This window comes from Mercenaria mercenaria, chromosome 15 (genome assembly GCF_021730395.1).
Source record: "Mercenaria mercenaria strain notata chromosome 15, MADL_Memer_1, whole genome shotgun sequence".
Classification (NCBI taxonomy): domain Eukaryota; kingdom Metazoa; phylum Mollusca; class Bivalvia; order Venerida; family Veneridae; genus Mercenaria; species Mercenaria mercenaria.
The window spans coordinates 63,165,756-63,183,011 of record NC_069375.1 but is presented as its reverse complement, the minus strand read 5'-3'; the positions used below and the strand labels follow the sequence as shown (position 1 = coordinate 63,183,011).

Here is a 17,256-nt window from a genome sequence, read left to right as displayed (position 1 = left end):
TCTCTTCCTTTCCATCAAGGTATATTGGCTTGGCCTACAACAGACAATATTCGATATCAAAACTGTCCTAGAATCTTACCTTGCATATCCATGGGTGGTCTTGGACCATAGCCCATGAATGGGTGTGGTGGCATAGCACCCCAAGGATAGGGTCCCCAAGGTGATGGTGGTCCCTGGCCAGGTCTCATCTGTGCTGGCATTGGCTGTGGTGAGGTGGGACCAGGCTGAGAGGTCTGTGGCGAGTGAGGTTGATCTCCACCGGAGTGCTGTTTCTGGAACCTTGGTGGAACTCTGGAGTAACTTTTACTATGAGAAGTCTGAAATTAAAACAAAACCTTCAATCTACATTTGAAATTCATACTTAATCTGATGATTTTTTTTTCGAGTTTTTCTACAGTTCAGTGTTTGGGTGTATACCCATAACTGTAACAAATCCACCATGTTATAACCAATACAGGACAGGACAATTTTCAACATTACAATCTCTTGTAATAAGGAACATATTTTCATAAAATTCCAAAACAACAATTTGTGCACATGTATTCAGCCACTGTGAAATCAGTATATATAATTTGTGAAGGACTAATATTCATACACTTCATGGTTTGGCTAATACATGAAATTTAATCCCAAATGAACATTAAATTCTCAATTATTTTATTTTCAAAAACCACAAATCCACAAATGCCTATATCCCAATGGAACAGCAGCTGTTTTGGTCAAAATAACGACACTTCGTGCTCACAAAATTAGATGTTTTTCAGTTATGTACTTTCAATGTTTTTTAGAGGAGATATAAGCACTTTGCTCTAATTAAAAGTTACCATCATAATTATTAGTAATCTGTATGTACATGTAAATGTAAGTAACTATAAAATGTTAGAAACAAAAGTAGTGACTTCCTGTGTTTTACATTCATGCAATTAACAAGCTTAGTCTGCTGTTGCACAAAAACATTTTAGATTTTTTATCCAGGACACCAAATTCCAGCCTGTTAAAATGATAGGATTTTTTTTAAAAAAAAATTGAAAACCACCAAAAGAGACCAAAGCTTTCAAATGCAATGTAAGCAACGAGTAATTTTTTTAACCTTGCTTCTGCAATAAGCAACTGGTAAGCTCTACCACAATTAGCCCAAAGAGACACTTTCAACATGCAAGTTCTTTGGCAGTGGTTGTATGCTTCAATATACATGTACTATATCATGTGTTTCAACATGGAATTTCATCTGGCTAGATGTGTGAAAAATGTTAAGAATATGCTTGAAATCAAATCCAATATTCCTATCGCAAATGGGTATAATGTTGTTTTGATATTTTGTCCAAGGAATTTAATTTACTTCATGGCTGTCACTTTCCTTGTTTTTGAAGTGAATGTGGATACTATTCAAATCAAGTCATAGCCACAGATCTTTCAGTCTCCATTATCTTGAACGGTATCATAGGAAAGTGGCTCTAGGAAAACTGTTATATTTCAGCTATATAAAATACCTGTGGATATTTTTGTCCATCCCTGGACAGTGGTCTATCACCTTTGTCACTCTCACTTTCACTTGTTCTACTCGACCGTGTCTCTACCTTACTGTCTGCATCACCCTCGTCACCTTCAGTCTCCGACTGAAATTTAAAGAACAAACATGAACTTTCTTGTATTTTGTTAAGACTACCTTCAACTTTATTCAAAACATCAAGTTAACAAACGTTTGCAATAGTTCCCAGATTTTTGTCAAACTGCCAATTTAAGCTGTTGAAAATTTCCATAAACTATTATAAGAGAAATTTTAAAACAAGATAACTTGTGAAATATCTAAAACCCAATAAATGGTGTCTAGTGTTTTATCTTCAAATAAGAAGAGACTCCCATGTGATTTTGTGCACCCAGAAAAAAAATTGTATGAATAATTTAAACAGATCAGCAAGTTGTAATAAGGGGCCTACCTTATTTTCATCTTTCTTCTTTGTTCGTTCATCAAGAGCTTTCAACTTCTCTTGTGCAGCTTTCTTTCTCTCCATCTCCATTTTCTTCTCTTCTTCCTCACGTCTCTGCCTCGCTCTCTCTATCGCTGTCGAGAACTCCTGGTTCCTCTCCTGACGTTTCTGCCGCCACATCTCATCATCATCATCTCCCTTCTTGCTTGGACTGGTTCCACCCTGCTGTGGAGGTGGATGTCCAGGGAACGGAGGTCTCTGTTCATGAAACATGTTATATATTATATGAACAGCAATTTAAACTGCATTACAATTACTAATTATCATGCTCAACACTTAACTTATATCGCATTTTGAACTAAAGACATACAATTTGTTCCTGCCTAAATAAGAACGTAAAATATTGTATCTACAGGATGTACTGACAGATAAATTTATAAACAGAAAATCTCCTGCAAAATTTACCAGTTTGTGAAGCAAAACCAGTGATTTCAAGGTAAAATATCATTAACTTTGAATGAGCAATGTCTACATGATATTGTTTGTGAACAATTTCTATGTGTATGTAAGTGTGTTTAAGGCTCTATAAAGTTTTAAGTTCCACTGTTCATGTAGAAAAACTGAATGTAAATGATAGCAATGTACCTGTCCTGGCTGAGGTGGACCTTGGGGAGGCATTGCCATTCTGTAAGGTGGTGGGTATGGCCCTCTTGGTCCCATAAAATCAAATGGTGGCATCTGCCAGCCTCCACGCTGCAATAAATCAATATGTTTGATTAGCTGTTAGACCAAATACTACTTACAAAATGTCAAAGGGTAGCCTAGAACATCTCTCAAAGTTCTGCCTGGAATTCTCTTCTGAAAAAATACTGATATAAAAGTGCTATTTCTCAGCTATTCTTAAGCTTTATGTGAACAGGAAGCATGTAAGAGACATTTTAAAAAATGTTTTTTTCACTGACTTGTGTTATCTGATTTCATCTGTTTCAGGTAATTTATTCAAGACTACATTTAATAAGCGTTTTCTACTTCCACTTCCCTGCTTTCAACAGATAAAGAATCAATATCTATACTAACACAGTTCTTTCACTGTAGAAACATATTGCAGAGTTACATATATATAACAACATGTACATACCCCATCCATGGCTGGGTGAGGTGGTCTACCACGGAACTGTGGATGCATGGGTCCAGCAGGACCCCATGCTTCCCTTGGACCAGGGGACTGTCCTTCACTAACCTGTTTTAAAATACAATTTAAATGTAAGATTTCTTTTAACCCATACTGGGTCAACTTGCTTTCGTTTTTTAGGCAGAACACCATTAAAATAACAGTGATTTCAAATGAACATTTCTCAGAGAAAACTGAATCAGTTAATACACCTAATTCATGATTTCTGGAATAACTTGCTCTAATATACTACATGCCTTTTTATTTCTTCAGTAAATTCTATGTTAGGTTTACAACAATTAAATAGTCCCTCACAACAAATATTGTCAATCTACTTTAGAGGGATAATTCATCTTTCATAATTTAAACTAACAAGTGGCTGAACGAAATATAACATTTTAACATGCAAGGAAATTTAGAGAGATATTAAATAAACTGCAAAATCACACACCACAATGGTTACAGCAAAAATCAAAACCTGTACAAAAATACGTAACATGAAAACAAAGAAAAGTTCGAAGTGAAATGTGGTAAAAATCCACTCTTCAACCAAATTCTAAAAACATTGTACACATACTGTCTATAACTACAAAACTAGTAACCAAAACATTCAAACACGACAAAGGAAGTATATCATGTACACAAAACAAAAATTCATGCTACACAGTACCTTGGGATTGTGAAAACACAAAGTCAAACAAGAACATGCCCAAACAAAATCTCACAAACACATATACACACGATAATTTATAACATGCATTTATAAGCAGAACAAAGGAAACAGCAAAAACATGAATACATGCACAAAATCATGCAAAAAAATCTGAATCCAGTCAAGGTGTCAGAATAAAGAGCAGCCATGAAATATCTTTCTTGGTCCTCAACCACATTTAAGACGCAATTTAGGGTTCAAACACTGACAGACAAAAAATTCATGACTTTTTAAAAACTTTTTTTACAGACCAATTTTTCTACATTTTTAGGAATTTACTTTTATCAGCAGTGTGTCACTTCCATGAAATCCCATTTTTCAAAACAAGACAAGAGAGGAGGAAGTATATGTGACAATTTAGTAGAGGGTAGTGAAGTTTAATTATGTTAACTGTTCTGTCTATGCTGACAATATCTGCATTTTGTGATTTATTGTCAACTCACTCAATCATGGGAACGTCTTTACTTTTTATCAAAACAAGACTATCTGACAACAGTAAACAGATGATGAAAAATTCCCGGATGCAAACTTCACACAGTGGAAAGTGTGCAAGCTAGAAACCAGTGTTTTCATACCACTACTAGTTCAACATCAATACACATGTATAATTATTTCCACTGTATATACATGTATATGGTCACCCGTGTACGTTTTCTTATCGTTTCTCCACACAGTTAATAAAATTTACAAAACATCACTCAATCAGAGGACTTTCTAATCCTATCTTAATAATGATCTTTTATTTTTAACAACTTTTGGAGAACATACATAAAATTTTATTAACTTTTCAAGACTGTGCGAACCCTCTGATTTATTCCCTTTTTCAACCTATGATCGACTGTTAATTGTTAAGTTAGTAATAAGCATTTGGAATTATGCAGAAGATGAATTATTTTATTGCAGAAGAAACTGATCAACTACAAAAGACAGTATTTTCTTCACTAGCTACAAGTTAAACACTCAGTCACAAATATGTGCACATCCAACTTGAGGAAGCAATAAGAAAGCCCTTTTCACACTTAACAGAATCTCTTTTCAACCCTAACAGAATCTTTCAACAATCTGGCAAGAACCCCACTTACACAACAGCTCCAAGTGTTATACTCAAAAGCTATAAAGCAAAGGTTTCTGCTACTACTGTGACCTTGATAAACTTATACTGGGTAGACAGTGCCTAAGGAAAAGACGTTTGAGGCCAAGCCTAGATGGAAAGCAGCTACAAGAGTCTAGGGGCAATGCAAGAGTAATATCTCCAGCGCTGAATGAAAAACTTGACAAGTCTTCCATTCAGCTCTCCAATTCCAAGCTACAGAAGTCAACAAAAAAAAGGAGGAGTCAAGTGCTGCACAGCAAGAGTGGGTAGTAGTGGCTGAGTGGCTGTTAACATGGACAGTTGCTGCTCTTTACCTTGTACCCGTCCTCACTGACTTCCTCGGTCTCTACGCTATCACTTGCCTTTCTCTTCTCCTTCCTTTCATCCTCCATACCCTCTTTCTCTAGCTGTACGTTTTGTTGTAGTTGTTGCTGCTGAGATTTTTCCCCTTTACTCTTTCTACTGCAAGAGATATAACAAACAAAATATAAAACCTTTGCCTCAATTCTCCTGGGCTTACATCCTTTAAATCAGTTACTTACATAACATTTGGTGACCCTAAATTTTGTACACTCCTAAGGTAAGCAACAACCTCTTAACATAAATCTAAAGTGGAGGATGTATTAACCTTTAGCCTGCTAGCAGCAAGTGATTCTGCCTTTGCGACCAGTGCAGACCAAAATAGCAACCAGTGCAGACCAAGATCAGCCTGCACATCATGGTCTGCACTGTCCGCTGTTCAGTCAGTGAATTTTTCATGAATACGCCTTCAAATAATTAATGGTACACTGTAACAGCCCAAACTGAATAATGGACCAGTCCATTTTAAAAATTTAGCTGGCTAAATGTTAAGCAGTTACCAAAAACCAGAATATTTGACAAACCTTTTGCTATCCTTTCTTGACCTACTGGAGTTTCTTCTGACGAAATCTGGATTAATTATATATGCATAACTCATGCAGAATTCAAGTTATTTCAGGTATTACTAGTTATTACCAAGAATTTCTTTCCAAAACATAGTTACCTTCGCTTTCCAGGCTCACCATTATCATCTTCTTCATCACTGAAAACCAGCTTTTCACTGAAATTAGGAGAAAAATGAGCTAAACGTCAAGAGACCAAATGGCCACTTCAAAAACTCAAACATGTTTGTTTTTCACAGTGAAGGAACATTGATTGCCAACAGCAGGCTAGGAGAAATATCATGCTTCTGAATTCACTTGAGACAATTGGTCGGGCAAGTTAATTTGAGTTACACAACAATAACAGAGACCTAGTTCCTCCCTTTTTAAAACACTTTTAATACAAAGCCATACTCAACTGCCTTTGCCCCATTTAAGAATATGTTTTAAATTAATTTCAAACCTGTAGTCTATTTCTCCTTGTGCACTGGCCCAACCACCATTGGAATCCAGATGCAGAATTTCATCAAAGTCCTTAATATCTTTGTCGGTGATAATAGCAGGTCTCTTATAATCTTCTCTCTTCTCTTCATCTTCGTCGGTCTTCTCTCCGCTTGGACGCTGTGGCGGCATGTGTGGGGGAGGGTGCCGAGCAAATCTGTAATTGATTAGAAATACCAAAGTATGAACAATATTTTGTCACCTCAGCTAAAAAACTATCTGTGATGTTAAGTAGTTTCAACAGCACTTGCCACTTCAGCAAAAAGGTAACTACATTTTACTTTCAAGAGTGAAAAGTTTAAGGGAAAAAATCTCTGACTCAAATAAGAACATTATACCTACAATGGTGTGACTTAGTCCCTTAAATGATAATGTAAGAAGAAATAAAGGAGACACTGATACTTTCAAGGGGCACACACACTGCCAAAACATTTAACTGAAATTCAAAAGAATCTTCCAGAATCCTCTCATAATCTTTTTAGATATATAAAACACTGAATTTTTACCTTCCATCGTAAGGATATGGTGGTCTTGGTGGCATCCCTTGAAAATTTGGCGGTGGGTAAGGTGGGAACCCTCTATACATCTGTAATTTAGAGGAAACAACCTGTTATTGCCAAATTAATTCAAAACACTAATCAATCTCGAAGAACAGACTCTCTTTTCTCTTTACATGTAAATCTTAACTATCTTAAAGCAATAGCCATAATTATGGTTTAAGTACATAAAATATTTTATGTTTCAATTTATACAAGTTTTGACTCCCAAAAAACTTACATAAGGTGGCATCATGCCCCTGTACCCAGGTGGCATGCCATACGGTGGTGGACCCATCATTGGTCCACCCTGGCCCTGGGCACCCCCTGGCCTCAATGGAATCCCGGCAGCAGTGCCGGGCATTTGAGGCACCAGCGGGGAGTCTCCAGCGGCACCACTTCCACCGGACATCTGGGGGCCATTCGGCTGTGTTTCGGTCTGGTTTTCTAGGCCAGATGACTGCCCAGATTGTACATCTTTGCTGGGCGAGGGCTGCTGCATGGCGCCACGACCTCCTCCTTCCTTCCAATTCCCGACATCTAAAAAACAATATCAAGAACTGTAACTGCTGTTAAAAAGAAGAGGGAAAGCAGGGGCGGCAAATTCAATTGTCCGTATTGCCCAGGTTGTCCCAAAGCTTGTACGGACAAGTGAAATTTACTATATAACTATCATACGGACAAGTGAAAAATAGCAAATGACAAAAACGGACAAGCAAGTCAAAATCAGATTTTGCCGCCCCTGGGAAAGCCTATTCATGTTTCATACAGAACTTTCAAAAAAAAATTCAAGTACTTTTTAAGAATTTTTCCCCCATTTTCAAGGACTAAAAAATCGCATTTGTCGCATTTATTTCTTTTACTAATGAATTCTGTTGATATTCTATAAAATAAACACCGCTAAAATAACCCAGAAATTACCTTCAATTCGGCACCGATACAATTCCGCAATGTGATAATTGCGTTTAGAGTACTAAACCCCCCCCCCCCCCGGTACCGTACCATGCTATCATTTACTCATCGGTAAGCCGTGTTGAAGATAGGTGTCATTTGTTTGTCTTTTTTTCGATATTTTGGTCTGACCTGTTTTGTTTTTTTCTGATTTTCTATTCGCAGAACATCAATTCAAGGACAATTTATAAAAAATTTCTCGTTTTTTTTTCTTCAAAATTCAAGTACTTTTCAAGGAGTTTTTGGCAGTTTCAAATTCAAGTAGTTTTCAAGTACTAGACATCAAATTCAAGTACTTTTCAAGACCTGTACGAACCATGCTATTTGAAAAGAATTTGTGTAGAATGCCATCAGTACGGCGAGTGATAATTTCACCATCAATGTCTGATAAACTCAGTCATCATCTGGCATTTTACCCTCCTACAACAGACTTTGTCTAGGAATGCAATGAGTTTTTTTTAGGTCTTTGTTGGGGATGGGGAAAATTGTCATTGTTTTCAGTTGGGAAAGGTTCTGTAAATCAGACTCTATTAAAGATGGAAAAAAATCACTGGAATGATCACTATAAAAACAAAGGACCTTTCTTCATGTTTATATAAAGGCAGGGGTTATATTGGGTCAGCAAAATTTTAACAATATCAAGAACTGTCACTATTTGAAAAAAATATGTGTAGAATGTCATCAGTACGGCGAGTGATGATTTCACCATCAACGCAGTGATTTTTTTTTGAAAAAATAAAGGTGCCTGTGCCCGCTGAATTGGGAAAATAAGCGCGATAATTCCCCAAATTGGGAAAAATAGAAATATGTTTAATTTCTATACTAAGTGATATAAATCTGTACATTTCCTTACTGAATGTTGTTTGAAGAGTTTATATTTTTTCAAAACCACTTTTGGATTTAAAATCGTGAAATTTTTGGGTGATAAAATAAATTAAGACACCAATACAACTTGTAATAATTGTATTTATCAATTTTCACTTCATGCCCTTGAAATTTGATAACGTCCGAAATTTTGACTATCCGAAATACGGTACAATCGCGGCGATTTTGATCTCCAATTTTTCAAAAACTAGGAGAGATATTGTCATTTTTCATTACCATAAATGATTAAATGACATAATGGAACATATTTAAACCGACTAAAGTGCATATTTCTCTTGAAAATCGGCAATATTTTGTTTGTCACGCGTTTTCGCGACGGTAACCTTGATGCGATTTTGATCTTAAAAAGGACGTTTTTGATGCCATTTCTGCCAATTTCATGTTAGATATCGCTGATCTCACGCCTGAATATAAACTGTTACATTTTGGAAATAAAATCTTGTAGTTTGAGGGGGGAAAACCTCCCTTTTTTAGGGGAAAAATTGACGATTTTTTGGGAAAAAATGGCCTATTTTGGCGAGGGGAAAGTGCCGATATTCGGCAGTAAAAATACGCAAAAAAAATCACTGCAACGTCTGATTAACTCAGTCATCATCTGACATTTTACCCTCCTACAACATACTTTGTCTAGAAATGATCACTATAAAAACAAAGGACCTTTCTTCACGTTTATATCAAGGCTGGGGTTATATTAAGTCAGCAAAATTTACAGAGATTTCAGAATTTTGCTAGCCTCCAAAATGCAACTATGGCAGTACACTGATTTTCTTTTCACTATTGTGGGCATAAGATGTACAGGGGCTCCAGATATTTTTTTGGCCTGTGAGTATTTACTTATAATTTTTGTGAAGGAGTAAAATGGTAAAATTTGAAACTGACTAGGATTAATTTTACTCTTCAAAATTTTTAAATGTGAAAAAAAAAAAACAGAAATCGGTTTTATAACACATTTATTGGATGTAACATCAATGAACTTGTTTTCAGTTCAGTTTCAATTCTGCATTCAAGTTTTTGCTTCTTTTTCTCTCTTGACATGCTTTGACTTCACACTCACTACTGAATTAACTAGAATATTCAATATACCTTTAACTATGTTTTGGGGAACATCTTTGTTGGTTTAAAGAATGGATAGAGCATTTGTTCACTTTTTACATTCTTAGAAAGAGACATTTTTAATATTTACTCCGCACTGGAAGTTGATATTTTATATCGACACTGCTTTAAAAAACACTACTAATTCCCAGCTATTTGATTTATGTAGGCAACGAGTGTATGATATAGTTTTACTTAGGTTTACAGAGTACCATTCAATGCGCGTGTATGTTCAATGTGGGAGAATTAATGACCGTGCTTTGTTTCATAAAGCATCCAGACGATTCAGATTTTGTTTACGCTAGTAAATAGTCATCGCATGCGTTTCTGTAATTTCATATACGTTTTTATATGCTTAAAAATTATCAAACATGCGTATATATGCATTATTTCAAAGCGTAATTTACGCTAATTAATACGCATCTTATCTGGAGCCCTGGATGTATAAAAAAATTTTGCTTCCCAATCAAAAATATCAAGCAACTTTGAAATTTTTCATTAAATGTTTCAGCCATGTCAAAAACATTTATAATGCCATCAGTACGGCGAGTGACAATTTCACCATCTACGTCTGAAAACCCAATCATCATCTGGCATTATTTTTTTAACATACTTCAAAGCGATTTTTTCTGGGAACATTCAACAAATCCACTAAAGACTTCTTTTCAATAATTTTCCTTTAATTTCATTCTGAAGTTTTGCTTAGAGGTTAAATTACTGCCTACTACAGGTTATTTTTGCCAACTAGCTTGCTGGGACAGACAATGCTTCCAATGTCCAGACAGTTAAGGGCTACACAAATGCACTTGTGAACTCATAAATACAGGATTTAGTAGGATTGGCTCATGGCAAGTGCAACTTGCTGTAGTAGTAGTACAAGTGCCATTTTTTTACCCAAAATAGTAAATTCAATGAAAATGTAATTGTGGAAAAGACTGAACATCATCATGATCAGAAACGAAATTGCCTTATTGTTTATAAATGACTTCTCCTATACTGTAGTACTGCATTATGACGCCACAAGCTAGACGCTTGAAAGCACTGAACAAGATTCCAGTTCCGCAACATTTTCACTGTACTTTGTTTTTTAATGGTTTACAGGACTATAACAAAATGCAGTAGGGCAAGAGTAAGTTTTAAGCAGCTCATCCTGAAGGATGACTTACTTTCAAAGAATTGCCGAGCCCTGCAGAGGTCTGGATTTTCCCTGGAGGCAGGTTTGTCAAAATCAATTACCTTTTTTTAAAACATTCTAAACTAAGTAAGTTTTTATCTTTTTTTAAAAAGTTTCTATTTGTTTATACCAAACAATCTAATATGAATTTTAGCACTTATGTTTCTTTTTTCTGTCAGGCAATTAAGTTGCTCCCTTCAGGTTTGGCACTACAAATACTACAATGTCATAAGTACGGTGAGTGATGATTTCACCATCAACATCTGACTAACTCAGTCATCATCTGACATTTTTCCTCCCTACAACTGATTTTTTTCTGTTGTCTTTTCTAACTCAAGTTCCTTTCATCTTACCCAGGATTTGTTTTCAACAGTTTATATATTCAAACATTTCTCTTTAAACCTAGCAATGACTGACAATGTAATTCTTTTGCATGAGACCAAATACATGGAAACTTTAACATAGCAATTATTCACTGAAATTTGTCAGAAGCAACCATAGAGCAATACAAGACATTAGTTCTTTGAATCAAACTACGACCATAATTTGAACGTTCTTGAAAACAGTTATAGACCTCCCATCAATCTGTCATAGCCTATAAAAAAAATTTTTCAAGCATGATTTATAGATCAACAATATTATACTTGTCATTACTGTTTACATACACTGATTAGTTTAACTTTTAAGATTCTAGAACACATACTTTGTGGACGCAAGCTTGGCCCTGGTCCATACTGCTGCTCCTTTACAGTATCGCCTTCCTTTTTGTCTGGCGTGTCTTTCGGCTTGTCTGTGCCTTCTGTTCCACTTGCCGCTAATGTTGGAAACTCGTCTTGAAAGTATGGTGATTTGTGCCCCACTATCTTCTTCACCGGTTCTCCCATGGTTACGCTGCTCCATGACTTCACTCCACCTTAACAATGCAACATTTGTAATTAACATTCTAAACTAAATAATTTTTTTTTTATTTTTTCTTTAAAGAAATTTCTATTTGTTTATATGAATTCAAGCACTAATGTTTCTTAATTTCTGAACCTTACATTGTCAGGCAAATAACTTGCTCCCTAAAGGTTTTGGCACTACAAATAATACAATGTCATCAGTACGGCGAGTGATGATTTCACCATCAACGTCTGACCAACTCACTCATCATCTGACATTTTTCCTGACAACAATGTTATTAAAAATTACAAGATAGTTTTTTTTCCGAAAATTTGTTTTTCATCTGCAAAAAATACTACAATATGCCCTTGTCACATAGGACCTGATGTCACATAGGACATGATGTACAAAACATGCTGTTCAATGCACCCATCATCACTGTTGGCATAACACAGCAATAAGCATATTGATTACCATGTATTTAGATTTAAAACAATCTTAAGTACTAACCTGTTGCCCCAGTACTGTTTGTGCCCCCCGGAGTTACAGGTGTGCCTGCAGTGGCTGATACTGCTGTTGGTGTCTGTTGAGATGTTGGTGTGTGTACTGGCCCTGCCGCTGAACCAGTGACTGCTGCGACAGATACTACAGGCTGAAAATAAGAGATAAAATGAATCATCAATCTTCAATACCCAATTGTAGTGCACTATCAGTAAATTGTAAACTTGTTATTGAACCGTTGAATAAACTGAAAATGTGAGTAAAGAAACGGAACTAGTGCTAATGTAACAGCTCATGTTTTCATCGCCAATTAACTGAAACTTCCGTACTCCAAACAAGAGAACCGCCTTGTGGGCGCAGATGCATATCTGATTTTTTTTTGTCTCTCTGTAATAGAAATATTTACCTACCCAAGATTTCGACCCCAAATCGGCTAGAAAAAAACAACTGACATGTGAAGATCAAGCAACAAGACCTACTTTGTTTGTTTGCCCCAGAGATTGCGCTGTAGTAACCTGCTGCTGCTGCGATGATGGCTGCGGACTGCCACTGCCTCCCTTCTCCTCTTTCTCCTTGTTGCCCCATCCTGAAAAATACGCAAATATTCCTAAGTAAAAATAACTAGGAAAACTATGAAATCTGAAATGGCAGGCTCAACATTTTCACTTGCAATACAGGCAGGTAATAGAAAATTTACTGTGGAAAATATAATTTCAATATAAACATTACGCCAACTAGCATAAATATCCACTTAAGCGTAACTGAACTCTTGTTTCCTATAGCACACTTGCCATAAACACAACGTCTGAAAATGTCAAAATTCCAAATACAAACCTGCTCCTCCTGTTGGAACTAATGTTATGTTCGGATCGTTCCCGCTATTCTCGCTTTTCAGACTTGGTAGATTGGCCGGAGGCGGCATACGCCGGACGCTGCCCACTTTACCCAAGCTTTGCAAACCATGTTGTCGAGTAACTGAAAATACAAATACTGACCATAGAACAAGATGATCACAAAAAAAGTGCATATGAATCGGAACTAAACAATAGTAAACATACAAAGAAATCATATAAAGCCATGTTTACTTAACATGTCTGCAGTATGGAATGACCTACATAAATAAAGAAGTTATGCTTTTTAAAATGCTTAAAATCTACTTAAATTTTTTTTAAAGTTTACAACTGTTTGAAATACTACAGCAGTTTGTTTATAAAATCTAATAAAACCATTTGCTCGAATTTATTAATTTATATTCTCTCAAGTATGCCCACAATACCCGGTATGTTTTCCTGCCATCTGAACCCAGCCAAACCCATTTCCAATTCTGCTTACCTGGTGTCTTCTGCTGTTCAACACTCTTGCCCTTATATATTGTATTTATGTTGATAGATGTGAACTTTCCTTTGTTCTTGTCGGCCTTATTGCCTAACCCCGAGAAGGAGGACATCTTGTCAAGATATACATCAGAGATACTTTTGCCAAGTACCCTATGAACGAACCGTTATACCTGCAAGAAAAAAACAAAAAAAATAATAATCTGAATGGAGTCGAGTCCCACTGATTCAAAATGGTATGTCCAACAAAAAGCTATGATTCACAAAGATTTTTAAGACAGAAAATCCATGACTTCAAAGTCATGATTGCGAAGGCATTTATCAAAACGAGAAAGCCAATAGTGTAAGCAATGTTTATTATAGGTGCCCTTTTATCCAGACTACCAGACCCCTAGCCACTACTGGCACTAGTCTATTGTTTGTTGTTTTTTTAGAGAAGAAAGGCCAATCTGTCAAATTTAATCAGCACCAGTCAGTTTGCTGCAAATAGTGAGGCTATCATTTATCGATCACCATATTTCGATGGTAAGCGGTAGAAACGACAATGCAATCTTTCTTCACACTGCAATTTTTAGACCGATTGATCTACAGAACCAAATTCATTGAATTTGAAATTGACCGGCCCGAAAAAATTCGAGGAACGTCTATTCACAAACAACAGTAACTTGGGTCATTTTAAAAATAAAGAGGTCTGCAATTAACATAACGTTTTCAAATGTAGCCGAAACCCGATCAGAAAACAACAGATGCAGAACTAAATTCTATGACGCATTTTTTTCGGAGAAGAAAGGAAAGAGCGTCCAAAATGAACTCTTCGACCTAGAAATTAGGTTCAGAACAGAGATCAATTGCAGAGCTAAACAAATACAAAATGAAACTTACACCGGTCCGTTCCAATGGGTAATGTTTAAAGACAATAAAATAATGGAGATTAAGATTAAAGAGGCGCCGATGTCCTTGATATTTCACGGATACAAGAGCTTAGCTCCTGCTAATATAAAATCCAAAATGGCGATTGTATGTAAATGATGCAATGACGTCATGTCCGCTCCCACAATGCAGAAAAAATTTCGTTTTTAACTAAAGTCCCGTAGTCGGTATCCTGATCGACAAATACATGGAGAAGGCTAAGACGCTTTCCTAAGGATGTGAATGTCCCGGGATTGATTCCTGGCTACCCCTATTGCGGTGTGTCCTCCCAGCTGTAAATGTGCAGCAAATAGTTGGGGATATCTATCTATCCATCTACCTACCTACCTACCCACCCACGCATCCACCTACCTACCTATCTATCTATGCTTGGTTGCATTCTTTGCTTCCAAAGAATCTTTTTTCAGATTTTATTTTGATCAATACAGCAAATCGCTGCATTGAACTGTTCAGGGGTTGGGAGGTGGACAACAGCAAGAAGGAGATAATTCCAGTGATACACTGTTCTGGGGAATAAAGAATACTTTAAGTAATCTGTAGTTGCCGTGAAAATCTTGTAACTGAGGGAATGGAAGTGGCGTGTTGGGCGAGTGGAGGGAACTAAAAAACCTTCTTTGGGGATGACAACTAATTCATGGTGGACTTTGTACATAAGGGAAAGTCTACTGTCAATACGTCTGAGATCAAGGTGGCGAAGTTTGAGGGATAGTAACATGTCTGTTAAACTGCAGGTTTGACGGTAGTCAGCCTTGATCCAGCGGGCTGCACATCTCTGGACAGCCTCTATCTAGTCTAGGAGGGTTTGGGTATAGGGTGACCACACTTCAGAGCCAAATTCCAGCTGCGGTCTAATAAGCGTCTGGTAAGCCACTGACTTAATGGATTCAGATTTGACCTTGTTGTTTCTGCACAGAAACTATAACGTTTGATTTGCTTTCTTTGTTGACCTGTTAATGTGGGCGTCCCATGAAAGATTATTTGATATATCCAAGTCAAGATATTTGGCCGAGATGACTGACTCGAGTAGGACTCCATGGAGGTAGTACTGGGTGGGAATATGATGTTTCATTCTTGTGATTCTCTTGACATTTGGAAGGGGGTTAATTTCCATATCCCACTCAATCTCCCACTCTACTAACATTTTGAGGTCATTTTGGAGGGTAACTGATTCTTTAGCAGATGACAGTGTGAGATAGACTGCTGTATCATCTGCAAAGAGACGGACTTTGGAGTTAATATTTTGTGGGAGGTCATTTATATAACCTAAGTACGGACCCCTGGGGAACACCGGATGGGACTGGGATGGCATTGGAACTGTTGCCATTCAGGACAACTGGATTGGATAAGTTTATCAAGGAAACTTTTAATCCTCTCAAGAGTTGACCTCTGACTCTATAATTGTGCATTTTCAGTAACACTTTCCATGGCTGACCTTATCGAAATCCTTACAGAAATCTAGAAGTATGAACTCAACTTGTTTCTTATCAAAGACTGCGTTAACCAGGTCATTAACAAACATTACTAACTGAGTGACATACGATCTTTTTTTCACGAAACCCGTGTTGTAGGTCATAGAGGATACTGTGGCTGGTGAAATGTTTTACAATTGAAGAGGAAACAATGTGTTTCAATACTTATTTTGGTCGATTAAAAATTCTGGCGAAATCCTGGATAAGTTGAAAATTAATAATTACAAGGTATCTACAGTCAGTACATACGATTTTTCTACTTTGTATACCACTTTACCACATAACTTAATAAATGACAAATTAACTGCTCTAATTCAAAAGACTTTTGCCAGAGAGAATGCTACATTAATCGCTTTCAATTTTGATAAAGCTTTTTTTACTAGCAATATTATTAAACATTATACTATGTGGACCTGTGACGAAGTTTGTAAAGCCCTTTCCTTTTTATTGAACAACATTTACAACAGGTTTGGGAATGCAGTTTTTAGACAAGTTGTTGGTATTCCCATGGGAACAAATTGTGCACCCCTTGTCGCAGATTTGTTTTTATATTGTTATGAAAGAGACTTTATGATGAGCCTTTCTCCAAATAAGCAAGCAGATATTATAACTGCATTTAATAATACATCACGCTATCTGGATGATATTCTTAATGTAGATAATCCGTTTTTTGGTCATTTGGTGGGTACTATTTATCCTAGGGAGCTTCAGTTAATTAAAACTAACAATTCGGATACTGATGCTTCATTTTTAGATTTACATCTCTCTATTTATGACAATATTATACATACCAAAATTTATGACAAGAGGGATGATTTTAATTTTAGTATTGTAAATTTTCTCCATTTGGATGGGGATGTACCTCAGGCTACATCTTACTGGGTATATATTTCTCAATTAATTCGGTTTGCCAGAGCGTGTAGTCATGTCAAGCATTTCAATGAACGTAATCAATATATTACAAGTAAACTTCTTCAGCAAGGCTACCGTTATTACAAATTGCGTAAATATTTTACTAAATTTTATTATCGTAATTCTGATTTAATTCTAAAGTTCAATAGTAATTTAAAGACACTTCTGCGAGAAGGTGTTTCTGAACCCGTTTTTTATGGGGATGTGGTTTGCAAACTTCGTAGGATCTGGGTCATGGTAATTTTCCAAATGTATTTGAAAAGATTATCAAACGTTTTATTAA

At 36.4% G+C, this 17,256-nt stretch overlaps 1 protein-coding gene across 4 annotated transcripts in view; it reads right to left on the bottom strand.

Moving 5' to 3' along the window:
* The window catches only part of LOC123526585 (protein PRRC2C-like), a 45,305-nt gene extending 30,606 nt beyond the window's left edge, over positions 1-14,699 (bottom strand). For 3 of the 4 annotated variants that reach the window (XM_053525444.1, XM_053525446.1, XM_053525445.1), the window contains exons 1-16: positions 14,545-14,699; positions 13,661-13,835; positions 13,163-13,303; positions 12,808-12,914; positions 12,338-12,479; positions 11,649-11,858; positions 7,085-7,383; positions 6,814-6,893; positions 6,270-6,464; positions 5,929-5,985; positions 5,219-5,366; positions 3,067-3,168; positions 2,574-2,681; positions 1,938-2,186; positions 1,491-1,616; positions 80-317 (exon numbers count right to left, since the gene is read on the bottom strand). In XM_053525444.1, coding sequence (XP_053381419.1) covers positions 80-317; positions 1,491-1,616; positions 1,938-2,186; positions 2,574-2,681; positions 3,067-3,168; positions 5,219-5,366; positions 5,929-5,985; positions 6,270-6,464; positions 6,814-6,893; positions 7,085-7,383; positions 11,649-11,858; positions 12,338-12,479; positions 12,808-12,914; positions 13,163-13,303; positions 13,661-13,775 — 2,317 coding nt within the window. In that variant the 5' untranslated portion in view covers positions 13,776-13,835; positions 14,545-14,699. The remainder of the gene's footprint in view (positions 1-79; positions 318-1,490; positions 1,617-1,937; positions 2,187-2,573; positions 2,682-3,066; positions 3,169-5,218; positions 5,367-5,928; positions 5,986-6,269; positions 6,465-6,813; positions 6,894-7,084; positions 7,384-11,648; positions 11,859-12,337; positions 12,480-12,807; positions 12,915-13,162; positions 13,304-13,660; positions 13,836-14,544) is intronic. The other variant, XM_053525447.1, reaches the window with a different exon arrangement.
* Between the last annotated feature and the right edge of the window lie 2,557 nt (positions 14,700-17,256).